This window comes from Sceloporus occidentalis, unplaced genomic scaffold (assembly GCF_023333645.1).
Source record: "Sceloporus occidentalis isolate IW3139 unplaced genomic scaffold, rSceOcc1.0.p SCAF_7, whole genome shotgun sequence".
Lineage (NCBI taxonomy): Eukaryota > Metazoa > Chordata > Lepidosauria > Squamata > Phrynosomatidae > Sceloporus > Sceloporus occidentalis.
In genome coordinates, this window is record NW_028316987.1 from 1,364,886 (window position 1) to 1,383,768 (window position 18,883).

General features: G+C 42.9%; 1 protein-coding gene across 4 annotated transcripts in view; it reads right to left on the bottom strand.

Moving 5' to 3' along the window:
- The window catches only part of LOC149308989 (paired box protein Pax-6-like), a 38,844-nt gene that overhangs the window by 9,203 nt on the left and 10,758 nt on the right, over positions 1 to 18,883 (bottom strand). For 3 of the 4 annotated variants that reach the window (XM_089531578.1, XM_089531579.1, XM_089531580.1), the window contains exons 3-7: positions 14,418 to 14,778; positions 10,932 to 11,150; positions 3,740 to 3,898; positions 630 to 712; positions 356 to 515 (exon numbers count right to left, since the gene is read on the bottom strand). In XM_089531578.1, coding sequence (XP_089387704.1) covers positions 356 to 515; positions 630 to 712; positions 3,740 to 3,898; positions 10,932 to 11,150; positions 14,418 to 14,445 — 649 coding nt within the window. In that variant the 5' untranslated portion in view covers positions 14,446 to 14,778. The remainder of the gene's footprint in view (positions 1 to 355; positions 516 to 629; positions 713 to 3,739; positions 3,899 to 10,931; positions 11,151 to 14,417; positions 14,779 to 18,883) is intronic. The other variant, XM_089531581.1, reaches the window with a different exon arrangement.

The window sequence follows — 18,883 nt, forward strand, 5'->3', positions numbered from 1 at the left end:
AGGTGGGAATTAACATCACCATTCTTGCCAATCAAAAATCCTCTTGTTTCAACCTTGAGCTCCATGAACCCTGGACAGATTATAAAATGAGGAAAATTGAGGAAGAAAAAGGCATACTCCTGGCAAAGTCCCAAGACTTCCCCATGAATGGTTTGTTGCTAGAGCATTCATGGATCTTCATAGGTTAAGTCCTAGATAAGTGCGACATGTCTGAAAATCTTCAGCACAATCATGCAACTTTGCCAGGAGTATGCCTTTTACTCCCAGCTCCCCCCTACCCCAATAATCTCCTTGGATGGTGAAATGGATGTAGCAGTGCCAATCAAACAGGAAACCTGACCCTGTAGGCCCTTACCTGACCCTGTAGGCTGAGGGAGGGACTGATAGACATTGCTTCCTCCAGTGCCAAAACTGCTGTTTATGGTCAGGTGTCCCCCAGTCCCCCCTGCTTGACGCCTCTGATTCCGCAGTTTCTCCTCCCGACGCCACTTGGCTCGGCGATTGGAGAACCAGACCTGTGTGGGTACAGTGAAATAGCATCAACTACAGGGAAGGGTGACCTGGCAATGCTACATATCCCATCCTGATCCCTCTCACTTTAAAAAGCCATGCAATGCTCTTCCTCTTACCTGGATCCGGGCCTCTGGGAGATCAATTTTTGCTGCCAAGCGTTCTCGGGCAAAGACATCAGGATAATGAGTACGCTCAAACTCTGAGGAACATTAAAGAGTCAAAATCAGAGAGATATTCACTTCTCTCTCCATCATTCATAGTGCTTGGTGAATTAAAACATTCTCCCTTTCTCACACCCCAGCATCAAGATGCCTTGCTTTCATATTGCTTGGTTAAATGTTTAGTATTGCTGGTATTGCTTTGTTAAATGTTCATTTTCTCAATCATGCCAACAAAGAGTATCTGAATAAAATTGCAAAATTGGATCAGTTGGTGCTCTTAGGGACTGGGAGGGTGGGGTGGCCAATGGAAGGTGACACCAAAGTCAAGAATAGGCTCCTCCCCCCTTGACATTGCTGTGCAATTTCTTAACATTTAAAATCCCAATGAACTGGATAATAGCCTCTTTGTAATTTTTTAGGAAAGGACTTCCCTGCTGAGTTCTACAGAAACAGAGATTAAGGACGTTAACAGCTAATGTTTATTCGCTTAACTGGTATAAGTAAGGAAGCAGGTAAGAGTGGGTTGGTTTGGAACAGCCTGAGCCTGGGGAGAGGACAGTGTCCCAGTTGGCCTAATAGACCAGCATGTTGTTGTTGCTGTTGCTGTTGTGTGGCTTCAAGTCGTTTCCGATTTATGGTGACCCTAAGGCGGATCTATCATGGGTTTTCTTGGCAATATCATCCACTAGCTTTATTTTCCTTACATTTCATACAAACCATAGGGTTCACATTTGAAGGAGTGCTGTACTGAGCCATCTCCATCCTTCCCTCTACTGGAGGGTAGTGATAGTACATGCTCCAGATTGCATACACCTTCAGTTTGCTGGTGTGGCAAGATAACTGCATCTCTATGGTCAGATGTGCTCTTTATAGCTCCTTACAACTGATCAAAAAGAAGGACATTCCTCACCAACAAAAGAGGATATAAATTTGCACTGAATGTGCATGTACTAATTTATATTTATAGATACAAATTTAAATATAATTAATGTAATGTAAATAGAATTCAGTACATCCTACTGTTTCCTCGGGGAGACTAGGACCAAATTACTTGTGCACTTGTTCAACTGATGGACAACTGTTCTCCCTTCTTATGGATTTGTTTTTTGTTTTTTTGTTTTAAACACATTTGAATTGAGCAACTCTTTAAACAGAGACAACTTCAAACACAGGATTGGCCTCTGATAGCCATTCAGTAGAGGACTCTCTTCCATAAAGTAGGACACAAAATGGCCACCTTGTATCTACTTTCAACAAATACTGCAGGCACTATAGCCAGTGCCACCCACTTCATCCACTGCTGTTCTCCCAAAGCTCCTTTTTTTAGCAAATACATTTCTATACCACTTACTGATGTACTAAGGGGTTTATAAAGTGTAAGCTAATTGCCCCCAACAAACTGGGTACTCATTTTAGCGATCTACAGAAGGATGCCAGGTTGAGTTGACCCGGAGCCTCTGGCTGATATTAAACTCACAACCTTGTGGTTTGTGAGTGAGTGTCTGCAGTACAGGCATTTAACCACTGCACCACCAGGGCTCCATCTGGCATCTGGGGGTCATGTTTCCTGGAAACACTAGAAGCAAGTAACATTGCAGATAACTCTCATTCCACATATATCTCATCACTTATAGGTGACACAGCTTAGGACATAGGACAAAGGAAGCAGATGCATATCTAGGCTACAACACCACTTATATCCACCAGATGGCCTATTTTGTACTGTCTCCACCAATTTTTTATTTTATTTTTAAAATCCCAACATGAATAAAGTGCCTTTCAAGACATGCTAAATTACTCTGCCTTGTAAAGGGAACCAGCTTCCTGGTAGGCAGGGGTACCCAGACCTAAAAACTAGTTTCAGATCATTTCTTAAAATAATATCCTTTATAAAGAAGGGGATGCAAGAGAAAGGATATCCATCATATACTACATCTAGTGCCCAGAGTTATTTTAGCAGGCAAGCAAAAAAAAACCTTAAATGTCTCTTCAAATCCCTGTTAATAAAAACACTATAATAATCAAGTAAGTAACTAAGAATTTGCTCTCCTTTTTATATTACCCCAAATTTGTTGCCCGAGATAGCTAACTCACTCTTCCCAATGGCCGGGCTGACCTGTTTGTGACAATAACATATTTGCATAGAGACAGAAAGACATAATGCCAGCTACCTTTGTGTACCTTTTCCCAGAAGCAATTGGCAAAACTGATATAGCATGTGTTTGCATTATTTGAATTAATCTACAGCTGCATTATTTGAATTAAACTACAGTAGCATCTTGGTGTATATCTATGTGAGGCGACAGTGTACAAATATATGTTGTGAAAACGGGTATACACACATTCCTTCCATTCACTAGAAATTATATTTTCTGGGCACCCAAACAGACAGGCCAAAATAAAGCTGCTTTGGGCCACTGTGGAAATGTGCTGTTTAAATGAAGCATGTGTCCTAAGAGGTTGGAAGTTGCAGCAAAGCCACTCTCCAGTCCTTAGTGCAGCTGCGGTGCAGCTTCGGGCCCCTTAAGATGCATGTGTCATTTAAACAGCATACCTCCAACATGGCCCGAAGCATCTTTGTTCTGGTCTGTCTGTTTAGGCCCTGAGAGGCAGTACAGACTGCCCTGAAATGGCAGGCTGCACTCGTCCGTTTTAACTATGGAAGTAAGCTGCAGCCACTAAAACGCACAGTGTCCCCCCACATTAAAAAGAACTCAGTGCTTCTGGGTTCTTTTTTTTGGTGCGTTGCATACGTCACGAGTGTGCCACTGGCGCACTCATTACGTACGCAACATGCAGAGATGTGCAGACACTGCACGGTGGCAGCGTCATCATGGCGGCGCCCATGTGGAGAGGATGTTGACATGATGACAACACCCATACAGACTAGGGTTCCAGAGCGTGCGGTTGCCACGCGCTTTGGAATCCTAGTTTCGGTGCCGGCACACTGCTTTTGGGCGGTGTGTCTTGCACCTGAGTTACTAACTAGAAAGATAGCACTTCAGCCAGTAACAACCTGAACATGTCTGCATTGTTACCCTTTGCCAACATTGTTCTCTTCTCACCTTTCTCCAGTGCTTCTATCTGTTCCTGGGTAAAAGATGTCCGGTTCCTTTGCAATTTGCGTTTTAGCTGCAAACGGATTTGGGACTCATCTAGATCTTGGCTGCTTGCACCTTGTGGGTGTTCAGGATCTAGGCCACTTTCTAGTTGCTGGCAACTATCTGCAGGTTAGTATATAGAACAACATATGGAAATAAAAACACACATCGTCAGCTTTATAACCATTATTGGGAAACAACCTTAGGGGTTGGCAAGGTAGGCAATTGCCTTGGGTGCTGAGCTGAAGGAGGCACAAGCTAAACACACTGTGAACTAACCAAAATAAAGCAAGTAAGACCTTTAATATATTCACCAAAGGTTCTACGGGTTCTGTACTGTATTAACTATAAAAAGTAACTAACTCCAATAAATTTTAAAATGTATTTCTTTTTCAGTATCTAGCTTGATGTCACTTAGTCTCAGTGCTGGTGAAAAACAGCTTTATACAAGTCAAACAACGTGGGAGTGTTGCAAAATTTATCAAGGATGGGAGATGCACTGAAGGCATTCTTCAATCAGGATGTTACAGAGATGACCCTCCATATCCAGGGATTCTTTATCCAGGGATTCAACCACTCATGGCTTGAAAATATTCCAAAAAGATAAAAAAAATCCTAAAATCAAAGCTTGATGTTGATATTTTATGTGAGGGACACCATTTTACTATGGGATTGTATATTATGGGACTTGAGATACCAAGGGCCCACTGTATGTCCATTTTACTCCCCTGCCTTTTCATGTTCTGGACTGAGAAGACCCCATCTCTAATCAAAGCCAGGTCACCTAGATGGCCTTGTGCAGAAACCAGGTTATGCAAAAACCTCATGATAAAGCTTCCCAACTGCATAATAAATCAATAGATCTAGGAACAAAGTCTTATTCTTGTGGGGATTAGCTGGGATGGAGGTGGTAAAGTGTGTTTGTGGCCTCCTCTTTGTACTACCTACATTCAAACTGATCTGCTTCCCCTCTACTCCTGATATATCTTTCCACCACTTTCCACCCATCACCCTCTTCAATGGAGGTAGGTTTTGAGGGGGAAATATCGAATCCAAATGAACTGTGCTATTATGCAAGCTAATCAAGCTCAAAACATAATCCTGAGCAGATGCCAAGGCATCACAACTCCAGTTGAGCCTATCAGTGCTGCTGCCTGACTTGGGTACCACCTTCAGTATCCCTCCCCCTCCACACTTCAAGCAACTGTATGTCTAACTTCCATTTCCATTTCCATTTCCCACAAAGTCCTGACATAGCATGGGGTACTATAGGACATTTAAATGCAAACGTGGGGAGTGGGTTGTTGTTGTTCTTTTAACCTCTAATTTCCAGTTTCTTCATGTCAGCATGGTCATTGGTCATGTTGGCTGGAGAGTTCTGAGAGGTGGAATCCTAAATTACAATTTTTCCAAACTCTGTTTAAGTGGTAGTTCTACTTGATAGTGCTTAGTGTGGTATTATTACTATTTACTATAACCAGTCTAATTAGATCTAATAGGATATACTTAAGAGCCAGTGTAGTGTAGTGGTTTGAATGTTAGGCTGAAAGACCAGGGTTCAGATCTTTGCTTGGCCATAGAAAGCCACTGTGTGACCTTGGGCAACTCACACTCTCTCAGCTTCAGAGGAAGGCAATGGCAAACCCCCTCGAAACAAATTATGCCAAGAAAACCCTGAGATAGGGTTGCCATGAGTCAGAAATGACTTGAAGGCACACAGAAAGAAGGATATACTGGCAAAGGACAATGGCCTGCAACAGGCACTACCCCCGTTCCTTGTGACGGCAATACTCATCAACCCTGATCTAAACTCAACCCTCCATTTCCTATTTCAGGTCTACTCCCCTTTGTTTCCCCAAATCCCTGATACCTTCTCTTTCAGTCCTCGAATCCCTGCCTCCCTTTTCCTTTGCTTTCAGGCATTCTCCTTCCTCCTGGCTGATTGCCTGGTGTTTGTTCATAGTGACAACCATTTATTAATAGTTTATAAAGAGTGGATGAATGATTAATTAGCAAATGTGAAGAAATTGTTAATCCATCGCTGCACACTCAGGGTGTAGAATCTCACTTCCACGGCCACCATTGTGTGCAGTCTGGGAGGAGGAATTGTCCTAAATTTCCCCCACTGAGGCCTACACAGGTCAAGAGCAGGAAAAGGGGGAAAGCCAATGGGATCTATGGAGTGGGGCTTGAGCTGATAAAGATCAGAGCTTAGACTATTTCTTTTTTGGGGGACTACACCTCCAACAATCTCCAGCTAGCTCAGCTCATGTTGTCAGGGAAGATTCTGGGAGCCGTCATCAGAAAAAGAGATTTGGCCAGGCTTTAACAAAAAGTTTGTATCTCTGTGAAAAAGAAGCTCTAACAATGTAGCAGCAGCATAAGAAGGCAGATCTGAGATTTCTGAGATAGGCGGAACTCCTTGAGGTTTGTTCAGACCAGGGTCTAGAAGAAAACTAGCTACTGGGGGTTCAGGGACTGGGGCACTCTCCAGGAAAGGTGCCATTGGTGGGTGGCAACTGGGGATTTGGGGGAACCCACAAGGGTTTAACCTTTTATCCCAGGGGAGCTCTGGTCTGAACAGTGACCTTTCTTTGCTTCTGCGAAGCCCAGCACTCGGATCCCTGCAGGCGACGCGAAGCCGTGACATCAGCCGCAGTGCCCTAATGCGAGGCGACACTGCCAGCTCCCTCCCACCCTCCTTCTCCGAATCCTTTGCAGCCCCTGAAGCCATGAGATCCAAAAAGGCCCCCTCGGTGAAGAGTGTCTCTGCTTGGCCCTGGCCCAGACGTAGTGTTGTCAGGATCACTCCTCCACCCTCCCTTCCCATACCCAGAAGTCTGCCTGCCTGCTTGGCTACCCAACCCCCTCTCTGTCCCCACATCCCCATCAGCTCTGTTTTTGCTGAGAGATCTTTGCAAAATGCAAAGGGAGGAAACACACTTGCATAAACCCAGAAGGGAAATGGAAGGGAGGGTGGGTATGTGCAGATGGGGGACGGGTTGAAGATAGAAGGGAAGTGGAGACCATGCAGAGTATCTAAAAACAGCACAGATGGGGGAGAAGGAGGGGGAGACAGAGAGAAAAGGAGGAACAGCCTGCTAGATGCCACTGCACAACATCAGCCAGGCCGGTCTCAGCTGATGTGCGTCACGCAAAGGAACCCAGAATATCAAGAGAGCAGGGGAAGACAAGGGATCTAAGGAAGAAAGAAATGGGTTACCTAGCCGGGGTAAATAGGGGCATATGTCTCAGGTTCTGCCTAGGCATGGATGCCAAAATAATCCCCAGCAGGTCAGAAGGTCAAGCATTAAAAATAATGTGCCATTATGGGTTCTTTTCTTTCAAAACCATTAGACATGTTTCTGATTTGTCATGCGGCAGAGCAGCAAATCACAGAAGCAACCACAGAAGTGGAAGACATTTGGTTTGGTACATGAGGAGTCCAGTGCCCTTTCGTGTACACTTCTCTACAAGTCATGTGGTCGAGAAACATAGAATCACAGAATCATAGAGTTGGAAGAGACCACAAGATTCATCCAGTCACACTTAAAGCTGAATTACATTCTTGGAAGAAAGGCAGGATATAAATTGAATGAATGAATAAGTTAAAAATAAGATTCTAAGTACAGTGGGCCCTTGGTATCCATTGAGGTTTGGTTCCAGGACCCCCAAAGATACCAAAGTATGTGGATGCTCAAGTCTCTATACAACGGCATAGTAAAATAGTGTCCTTTATATAAAATGGCAAAATCAAGGTTTGATTTTTGTATTTTTAAAAAATATATATTTTCAAACCATGGTTGGTTGAATCTATGGCTATGGAGCGTGAGCTGTATTCTTAAGAGCCAGAGAAGAAGCTGAAGGGCCATGCTCCTACCTGTGTAATGCTCATTTAGGATATATACAGTATGAGAATATTTGTAACTTTAGACAAGATACACCCACTGGACAGTTATCACATTGAATACATTAGGTTAGTGTTATGAATTGAGCAATAATTTTAAGAAGTTAAGTGCAGCTAGAGTACACAAAATAGTCACCTAATGTACTGCAATGCTCCCCACAGCAGCTATTTAGATGCCACTGGAAGACGTATGAGCACGTTGTGAAGGCCCTCTTATGCCAGGGTGGGCATCTGAGGAACACTTTTCTACCCCAGGAACTTCTGGAGACTGCATGGGTTTCCAAAAATGCTGAAAACAAAAAGGAACCCAGATGGATCCAGATCTTCATTTCCATTTTTGAAAAATAGGGATTTTTAAAAATGTTAAACTCAGAAGGGACTGTAACATATTTAAAACTTTTTTTATAATTATTTTAAAAGCCTCTCATGGAGGCTTCCAAGAGAACTAATTAACCGTCCCCTCAAAAAAGAGTGATCCAGGGGAGTCAGACACCCCAACAATAGATGGGGTTATGCATACTACCTCAGAACTATCATTCACCTATCTTAAGCTGCTATTCTCCAGCATTCAGAATTCAGTAGCATACTACCTTGAACATGAAGGGTCCATTTAACCACCATGAAGACTCCTCCTCCACAAATCTGTCTCCTTTTTAATGAAAATTAAATGAGCAGTTGTTCCAAAGCTTAGAAATACTACTTTTTTGGACTAAACTCCCAGAATCCCACAACAACAAATCTGCTATTACCATTATTTGTGGTAGCTGACCTCCATGAATCTATCATGCAGTTAATTCTGCATGGTGTGAAGAATTACTTCTCTGTGTATCCCCAAATTCCAGAGTTATATGAGAGGGAGAAAAAAACAACCCTCTAACCAGTGATATCCTAAGGTAAATTAAGTGTATAGAATCATATGACTGGCTATAATAACAGTGCAAGCTAAATGAATACATAAATATAAAAGTATGCAGAACATATCTTCCAAACACCTATCTTCTGATGCTTTCCAATCCAGGCTATTTGGGGTGTTACATGCAGAAAATAATATTAATAGACTTGCTTGCCTTTTGCATGTTATATATTAACATTACACTTCCATGGTGGATGTGGGCAGGGGCAGGAGTAGAAGGAGTAGGCAGGGGATGATGGGACAGGTGGCAGGGTGCCAGAGGGGGCGAGATCAGGGAGGAGGAGGCAGGGGATGATTGAACAGGTGGCAGGATGCTAGAGGAGGAGAGATCAGGGAGAAGGAGGAGGCAGGGGATGATGGGGCAGGTGCCAGAGGGGGCGAGATCGGGGAGAAGGAGGAGGCAGGGGATGATGGGACAGGTGACAAGATGCCAGAGGGTGCGAGATCGGGGAGAAGGAGCAAGCAGGGGATGATGGGGCAGGTGCCAGAGGGGGCGAGATCGGGGAGGAGGAGGAGGTAGGGGATGATGGGACAGGTCACAGGGGGCCACTGGGGGCGAGATCGAGGTGATCTTCCACACCAGACCAATTCAAAATAAAACCAAAGTGAGCTTGGAAACAATTTTTGTGAATTCGCTTGTTACCGAATTCACAAAAATGAGGAGTCACTCCGAATTGACTGTGGATCTGCCTCGGAATGACCCCCCCCCCCATAGAAAGCAATCACGTCTGATAATACATCATGTTATAACGTGAATACACATGGCTGGACCTGCAGTGGCTCCGGATCTGAGCTGCAAAACCCCTTGTGTGATAAGGCCCTTAGACAGCTCTTATAATCCACTACCCATGTGCCTTCAAGTCACTTATCAACTTATGGTGAGCCCGTGAATTTTATATGTTTTTCTTAGGCAAGGTGGTTTTTCCAATTCCTTCTTCTGAAATTGTACCTGATATTCACTGGGGGGTGTCTCAGCCAAGTACTAATCAGGACTGACCCTGCTTAGCTTCCAAGATCAGACAGTATCTGGAACCTTTAGTGTACTGAGGCTATTAATCATTGTATTTTATGTCTTCTAGGATTTATTCTAACTACAACAACAGCCAAAGGGCTAAAGAGTCTGAATCCCAATGTAACTGGTGCATAGGTACATATATTAGAGCATATTTGGCCCATTTGCTTGTTCTTTTTCAGGACAAACAAAGGGATGTCCTCATCATACAGCATACAGTTAATATTTTCAGTCAGCCACTATCAGCCTGATGTACTTCACAGGGCTGGTGTGAGGATAAAATGGGGGAGGCAGGGAAAACCATATAAGCTCCCTTGAGATAAATGGAAGGCTGATGGGAAATAAATCTAATAAATGCATAAATATAAAATAAATAATGAGAGATGGTATCAGGAACATGCCCAGTCTTCCTCTAGGTGAGTGCTTTAGGGAAAGAAAGAGCTGGGAAGGGTGAAAAACAAGGCTAACCCCAAGCACTGATATCTGGCACAAGATGTAAAATATACAAAGGGATCTTGCAGCACTTTTGAAACTAACTGAAAGGCATAGACCTGAGCCTACTCCCTTAGATGTGTCTGAGGAAACAAGCTCAAATCTACAAAAGCTCTTCTATCTTTGAGTAATTTTTATTTATTTTTTTATTTAGTTAGAGCATTTATACCCATTCTTCAGCCACAAACTCAGAATGGAAAACCCACAAAAAATATCAAAATGGATTAGTATCAAAGATGCTGCATACTGATTTTCCATACTAACAAGGCAATGCATTTGAAGATGTAAAGTGGGAAAGCTCTAGGTCTGAGCCCTGCGTCCTGAAGGGTTCTGGGCCGTATTTATATTTCCCCAAGAGGCTTGAGTAATATTACATTAGAGAAAGTATTTTATTTTATTTTATTTTTAAACAAACTTTTTATATTAGAAAATTTATATCGCAGCTAGCCCCACTGGCTTGGGACTCAACTCAGGTGTTAGCAGTGGGGCAGACCAAATCATTGTGAGCCAGCAGCTGCCCATGGATGCTGCTTAGGAAAAAATAAGTTGTGAAGGGGCCAGTTTGGAGTGGAGGGAAAGCTAAGACATGCACATACTCTTTTTCACTTTATAGTCACTTCTCCCAAAGCTCAGTTTCTTTAAAAGGCACAACACAAAAATGGGGCATTTGTATACATTTGAACAAAATGTGTAGCCAACCCTCATTAAAACTGACCACATGAAACCCTCTACATTTGAAACATATTACTTATCTCTATTCTAAAGGGTTATGGGAGAAAAAGCCAACATATGGAATGTGTGCGTGTGTGCATTTCAATCTCCTATTGCATACCAGGGTTGGGTGGTCCTGCCACCAAACTGTCTTGATACCACTCTTGGCGACCGCCCCATGTACTGTTCTGTATGTTCAGCATTCTGCTCTTCTCATACATGCCATCCACCCCCATGGAATGGAACTGAAGACCAGAGGGGCAGGGAGAAGGGAAGCGGATGGATGCCCCCCACCTGAAGGGCTGTGAGGTGCAGGGCACACGCCCTGCTCCAGATAAACCTGAAAGACACATAAAGAAAGAAACAATTATTCAACAGATTATCAGTGCTGAAAAAAAGCTTTCGGGTGGGAAGTCTAGAGAACCCAGTAAAGACCTCAGCTCCTCTCCCTAGTGATCATCACAGACAGAACAATTACAGTTCCCTCAGTAACCACATTAGGACCCATGAGACTCAGAACCAGTGTGCATTTCAGATGGGAGCTGAAGTCTAATAACACATGAAACATGAGGTTACACTTGACGACTGACCACAAAAGTCCCACTGTTGACTTTCAGTCTAACCCAGGGATGGAGAATCTTTGGACTTCCAAAGGTTTTGGCACACATCTCCCAGCCACCCTACCCAGCCAGACCAATGTTAAGGGTATATGTAATTTGTAGGCCAGTCATCTGGAGGCCAAAGCTTCCCCACTCCTGGTCTATAGAACTGTTGGGAGAATACAGTGAGGATGGTATGGGAGCTATGCATGCTGCCTTGAAATCTTTGCACAAAAGACCCAATGCAAGTAATCATGGGCATTATCATAGGAGATTATCAGATGGGGGATGGGAGCAAATCCCGTCTTTATCCTGTCCATGATAGAGATAACACGAAAGACATTCACTCATCCTGTCATTAAACTGTCAGTGAAGTAAAATTGCATTAATGCATTCTTCCGTTAATGCAAAATGAAGGACAAGGATGGGACAATTCTACTTCAGTGATGAGACAATGAGAGGATAAGTGCGACATCATGTGAAAATCTTTTGCATGATCATGATCAATCGCAGTTTAATGACAGGACAATGATGGAATAAGCACAACGTCATATGAAAATCTTTTTGCAATTGTGCTATAAGGATGGGACAAGGATGGGATATCCCCATCTGATAATCTTCATAGTCTCTAATATGCATTTTACAGAAAGAAAATGAGGCTGAAAGCGAACCGTTCTCCTAGAGCAAAAGACCTGGATTCAACTGTACAAGGTTCAAGTTTAATGATAATAACATAATGGGCCACATCAGAAGCAGCAGCTACATTTGGTCTTTTGCTTTTTCAAGTCTACACAAGCATTCAGAGTTGAGAGTTAGGGTGATGTTGAGATTACTGTTGCCTAGACTGGAACAAGTTCCAGTTCCCATTCAGCAATGAAACTGAGGAATTTATCACAAAAAGGTAGTAAAGTGCAGTTCAGTAGGATAATAGTGTCTTTGGGAGGTACTTATCACTCTGTCAATTAAAATAATCAAATCATGTTGTAAGCACCTGCCAAAGACACTATTACCCTACTGTAAATGTGCTTTACTAACCTCCTGTGATAAATTCCTCAGTGACTGACCTTGGGTCATTTATCTTCTCTCAGCCTGACCTACCTCACAGGGTTGTTATTATGGGGATGTGGAGAGCCATGTATACCACAACTGTGGACTTACTGTTTTGTCCTGCTCACAGAAATATAACTGTTATGCTGAACACTGGAAGTAGAGATACTGAGGATTTAAAATTAGTTATTGGAGCAAAGAACTGAGCTGCAGAATTGAGACCTCTCTTTTCTCCTCCCTCTGAGCCTTAACCCATTCACACCATCTCTTCTGCAGAACTCCAGCATTCTAAAGGGACATAGGTGAACACCACAGCCCATTTCTGCCCAAAGGCAGATGTTTAGGGAGCAGTGCTGTCATCCCATCCTTAGGGTGTCATCTGGTGTGGTCTGCTCTGCCTTCATGACACCTCTGCCAAGTATACATGAACAGCAAAACAAAGAGAAAGAAAGAGAAGGTAAGCCTGTTTTACCAATTACCAAGTCATCCTTGGATGCATTTGGGAAGAAGCCTTCAAGTGGTCTCTAGAAAGTTCAAAATGTTTTTCTTTACTTTTTGCTTACCTGACATGGTTGTTTCCTTTCACATGTTAGTTTTAAATTAAAAAATCTGCCAAACATTTTTAACTATTCTTCTTTTTTGTGTTGTAAGAATTTTTCCCTATTGATTCTATACTATTTCTGCCTCTGGTGCTAACTTTTTGTTTTGCTTTGTTTTGTTTGTTACAGAAGTAATGCACAGGAAGATATCAACTCTATTAACTGGGACATACCTGTACTGTACTTCAGTTCTGGGTGGAGGTTTGGAGTGGAAGGGAGGGCTGGCCTGGTGATGCTCAAGGATCTCATGATAACGGAACTACTACAACAATCTCTTTTCTCCACAGCAGTACAGATGTAATGAACCATTTCAAATATTTTGCAAAGCAAACAAACAATCCGCCTAAGCCTCCAGGACTGAAAGTGGTAGAGCACATGCTTCCTTTTGCATGCAAAATGTTCCAGGTTCAATCCTAGCATTCTCCAGGGGAGACCCTGGAAACATTACTTTTGTAATTTTCCCTCCCTCAAATAAGTTTTCAGGTTTGGACTCTAAAAAGTGCTGGGAAAGATAGTATGTGCATGTGCATGCCCTCAAGTGGTTTCCAACTTATGGCAACCCTAAGGTGAACCTATCATGGGGTTTTCTTGGCAAAGTTTGTTCAGAGGGGTTTGGCATTGTCTTCCTCTGAGGCTGAGAAAGTGGGACTTGCCTAATGTCACCCAGTGGGTTTAAATGGCCTAGCACTTCCCTGCCTTGAACCTTAGAGAGATGTTACTTGGCAGTGTAGAAGCAATCCAATATCCGACATTTTACAGATGAAAATGGGACACATGTTGGCAAGCAACATAAGATTATGGTCAACATGGCAACAGTTATGAATGAGGAAGACCACACAGGCTACGTGGGGGTTGCAGCAGTTTTCTGTTTCCTAAGCCTACTGGGAAAGGTAAGATTCTGCCTCATCCTCTCCTCTGAGTTGAGTGCAAAGTAATTTTGCTCTTTGAACACAGTGTACAGCAACAGAAATAAGTTGAAGAGGAAAAGTGGGAGGAGGAGAAAGAAGCTGGGACAATTTAAAAGCAGCTGGAAAAGTAGGATGACAGAGAATTACTAAAGGCTGTCCTACAAAATTAGGAGAGTTGGAGGGTGTGTAATCCTGAACTAGATACACCAATGGCTTGGATTAATGCAGCTTCCTAAGTTTCTATAAAAAGAGCACATTATCTTTCCATCTTATCACCATTCAAGAAAGGTAGAGAGAAACAAACACATATATAAACAAACACATGAACATGAGTCACCAGTGTGATGAGGCAGCTATAAAAGCCAATGTGATTCTAGGCTTCATCAATAGATGTATAGTGTCTAGATCAAGGGAACTAATAGTACCACTCTATTACACTTTGGTCTGGACTCACCTGGAATACTGTGTCCCATTCTGGGCATCACAATTCAAAAAGGTTGTTGACAGGAGTCCAAAACACTGCAGAAATAATCTAGTTTGAGACTGCTTTAACTGCCCTGGCTCAAATGTTAGGGAATACTGGGAACTGTAGTTTTGTGTGACTTTTAGCCTTCTGTGTCAGAGCGCTCTGGTGCCACAATAAATTACAATTCCCAGGGAAGCCAGGGCCATTAAAACATGGTCTCAAACTGGATTATTTCTGCAGTGTGTTTTGGACCAAGCTGGAGCGTGTCCAGAGGAGGGCAATCAAAATGATGAAAGGTCTGGAAACCATGCCTTATGAGGAGAGACGTAGGGAGCTGGGTATGTTCAGCCTGGAGAAAAGAATAAGAGATGATATGATAGCCTTGTTTAATTATTTGAAGGGATGTCATATTGAGGATGGAGCATGCTTGTTTCCTGATGCTCCACAGAATAGGACCCAGAGCAATGAATTCAAATTACAGGAAAAGAGATTCCACCTCAACATTAGGAAGAACTTCTTGACAATAAGACCTGTTCAACCGTGGTACATGCTTCCTTGGAGTGTGTTGGAGTCTCCTTCCTTCTTTGGAGGTTTTTAAACAGAGGCTGGATGGCCATCTGTCGAAGTGCTTTGATTGTGTCTTCCTGCATGGCAGAATGGGGCTCAACTGCATGGCACTTGGAGTCTCTTTCAACTCAATGATTCTATAAGCACACACATGTTATGATGGCTTTAAAGGATTCAATCGGGGGGGGGGGAATCAAGACTACATTTGAACTGGAATTCGGAGCTATGACTACATTTTCTCTCCTTTCCCTGCCCCCATATTCTTGTGCATGGCTTCTGCATGGCAGGCTCAGGATGAGGTGAGGGGGCTACTCAGTAAGGGGGGGGCCTACCCCTTATGTTGGTGTGTGTCTATAGCTATGCATACTCTCTAGCCAGAGAGAAACTCCACCGCAGGGACCTGCTGTTCTCTTGACATGTCAAGGGCCGCTTGCTGCGTTGTCCTTGAAAGCAGTGGCTGCAGCTGGAGATTGGTGGGTGGATGTGGGTCGCAAACAAGGAGACTGCTTGGTCTTTCACCCACGCACACCACTGACTGCGGATTAACAGTTTCTTTTGACAGGCCTTCAAAGTGCCAACCTTCTTGCCTTTGTCAATACCAGCTGAAGTACCCCACTATTCTTAGTGCTCAATGGCATTTTCCAGATCTCTTCTTCATTTTCTCTGGCCAGCCCCTATTTGCTATCATTCACACATTGTTCTTTTTAGCACGACTATCCAAGTAATCTTACTCACACATTCTGGGTTTGTTGTTCACACTACGGAACCGCATCTATGTGCATCTCTGCAAGTTCTGTTGCTCACATGTGCTAGCACTCAAATAAAGATGGAGACGACGATATGTATGTATTTGAAGCATGTTCAAAGCATTCAGAGGTTTATCCTGGTTTAACCTGGGTCTGTTCACATCGGTTATTCACACAGTCAAGAATATGAATCTTTTAGAAAACGCAGGGGGAAAAACCCAACATCGATTATCCTGGGTTAAGTGTGTTTTTGGCAGCTCTCCCCCAATAAAACCTTAATCAGATGCATCTGAAATGCATGTGAACAACAAAGATTCAACCCAGATTTTATCTGGATTATTCTCACCATCTAAATAACCCCTAAATATGCAAAGATATAGCTGTGTTAATCTATAGAATCAGAGATGTAGAGAGATTTTGTAGCACCTTTGAGGTTAACTGAAAGAAAGAAGTTGGCAGCATGAGCTTTTGTAGACTAAAGTCTACTTCCTCAGATGTATTTAGTCTCAAAGATGCTACAAAATCTCTCTAAAATCTCCCTAAAGAAGTGGAGAGATTGAAAATCAGAGCTCATGTGGTAGAAAATGGGATGGAGAGAAAAGGATATACAAGCAGAGGTTTGTAATATTTGTGTATGAATAAAACATGTGCAAGTGGATAAATATGAAAGAGCAGGCAGACAGACTGAAGCTGCACGAGGATGGATAAATGAAGTGTTCACTCACTGATTATGAACACAAGAGATCAGCATATGTTTCATGGCTATCTTGATAACTGCCTCAGGCCTTTTCTTGCTGCATGTCTCTATTTACTTATTATGGTGTGCCTTCAAGTCATTTCTGACTTATGGAAACCCTAAGGTTTCTAACATTCTGGCGCTTTTTTCGGAATCATGGGGTTTTCTTGGCAAATTTCTTCAGAGGGGTTTTGCCATTGCCATCCTCTGAGGCTGAGAGAGTGTGACTTGTCCAAGGTCACCCAGTGGGTTTACATGACTCAGCAGGGATTCAACCCTGGTTTCCAGAGCCACAGTCCACCACTCAGACGACTGTGCCACATTGGCTCTCCCACCTTCTTATGTAGACCCTTGAAAAAATACCTTTTCATGTCAAGGCCTCTCAGGGATAAGAAAATCTGGGGAAAGGATCTACAACTTCCCAAATTCCACAGTCAGAATGGCTGCAGTCCAATAAAATAACTTTTTCATGCTCCGTTAAAGATTCGGTTTTAAATCATCACCATGAAATTCTAAAACTACATGATACACACTGTACTTGCTTTACTTACTGTTTTGGCTTTATGGGTTTTCAAGGATGCACATGCATAACTCAAAAGTTTCAAGGAGATCCCTTAAACAGTCAGCGTAGTACCTCTTTGATAAGAACAGGGACAAGAAATAAGAGAAGACTTGGGAACAGGAGCAGCAATCATTAGATTTGTAGAAATTCCCTGGTGCTATTTCAGTGTACCCCAAAGGCCAAGAATGATGGAAAGTATAGTCTAAAACGAGAACTCTAGATTGGGGAAAGCTGGTCCACAGTAGGTTGCAAAACCAGTTAAGTCAGATTAGACTGGAACAGGAAAAAACTGTGAGGGAGGATAATGGCAGTATAACTGTTCTTACACCTCCAGATACTGTTTGGAACTGGACACATGGAAAAGAAGACAATTTTTAGTAGTTGGAATGCCTCTGTTTCACAGCTTGAAAAAGTTCCCTTTTTGATCTACAACTCCCCGATTCCCCCAACCAGAGTAAGTCTGGGAACTACAGTTCAAAAAAGGGACTTTGTCAAGTTGTGGTTCATGTTCATATCAAGGATCATTGCCTGAGTACGAAAACAGATGGGAAACTAAACGTACTACTTAGAATTATATCTGATTTTCCTTTCTTAATTAACAGCAGGCACTCGAGGGGCCTGATTTGCATTTGGACTGTAGCAGATGCAGACATGGTGATAAAATGATCTTTTTCCTAAGGTTAATACCGACGCAGGGATAAAATGGTGCCCCTTGCAAAAAGTTATTGTAAGTGTATGGTGGGTTCTTGGTATCTGCTGGGATTTGGTTCCAGGACCCCCTGTGGATACCAAAATCCATGGGTGTTCAAGTCCTATTAAATATAATGGCACAGTAAGATGATGTCCCTTGTTTAAATGGCAAAATCAAAGTTTACTGTTTTGGAATGTATACATTTTTAAGATGTTTTCAAAACATGGATGCTTGAATCTGTGGATAAAAAAATCCATGGATATGAGGGCTGACTGTATATTGAATGTCTGCTCAGACCTTTCTCTTCCCTACTGAGGCAATGTTATGCCCCCTGGGATGAAGAGAGGACAGTAAAATAAACAGCCAGTGTGGTGTAGTGGTTCGAGTGTTGGATTGCAACTCTGGACACCAGGGTTTGAATCCTTGCTAGACCCTGGAAACCCTCTGGATGACCTTGGGCAAGCCACACTCTCTCAGCCTGAGAGGAAGGCAAAGGCAAAGGCAAAATTCTCTCTTGCACATTTTGCAAAGCAGCAGCAGCAGCAACAACAGTGATTTAAAAAAACAGGGTTGCCATAAGTCAGAAACGAGTTGAAGGCATACAACAACAATAGCAGCGCAATATCCTCAATATTGAATGTAACAGTGGAAAAGTAATGATTATTGTCACTAGGAGCCAGTCAAATGGAAACACCATTTGGAATGGTGTTTCCAAATGGAAACAAATTGGAAGCTGCCTCACACCAAATCAAACCACGGTGGCATCTAGCTTAGTACTACATGGAGTGGTGAGAAGCTCTCCAGGATTTCAGGCTGGAGTCCACCTTTCCCAGCCCCACTTGGACATGCCAAGAATTGGACCTCCTCTGTACAAAATATGTACTTTACCAATAAACCACTCTCTGGTTAAACTGCCCTAAAATCAAGCTGATAACAGGCAAGTAAGCTGGTGTGGTGCAGTGATTTGAGTGTTGGACAATGGACATTATCAGACAAGGGAAATTGGAAGTATAATCCAATGGCAATCTGAACACAATCATTGGGGTTTAACGTTATTGCATGATAGACTACCACACGCAATTTCGGGCAATGGGAAGTCAGTCTGAATGCAATCATGGGGTTTCACGTTATTGCATGAGAAGTGATCACACG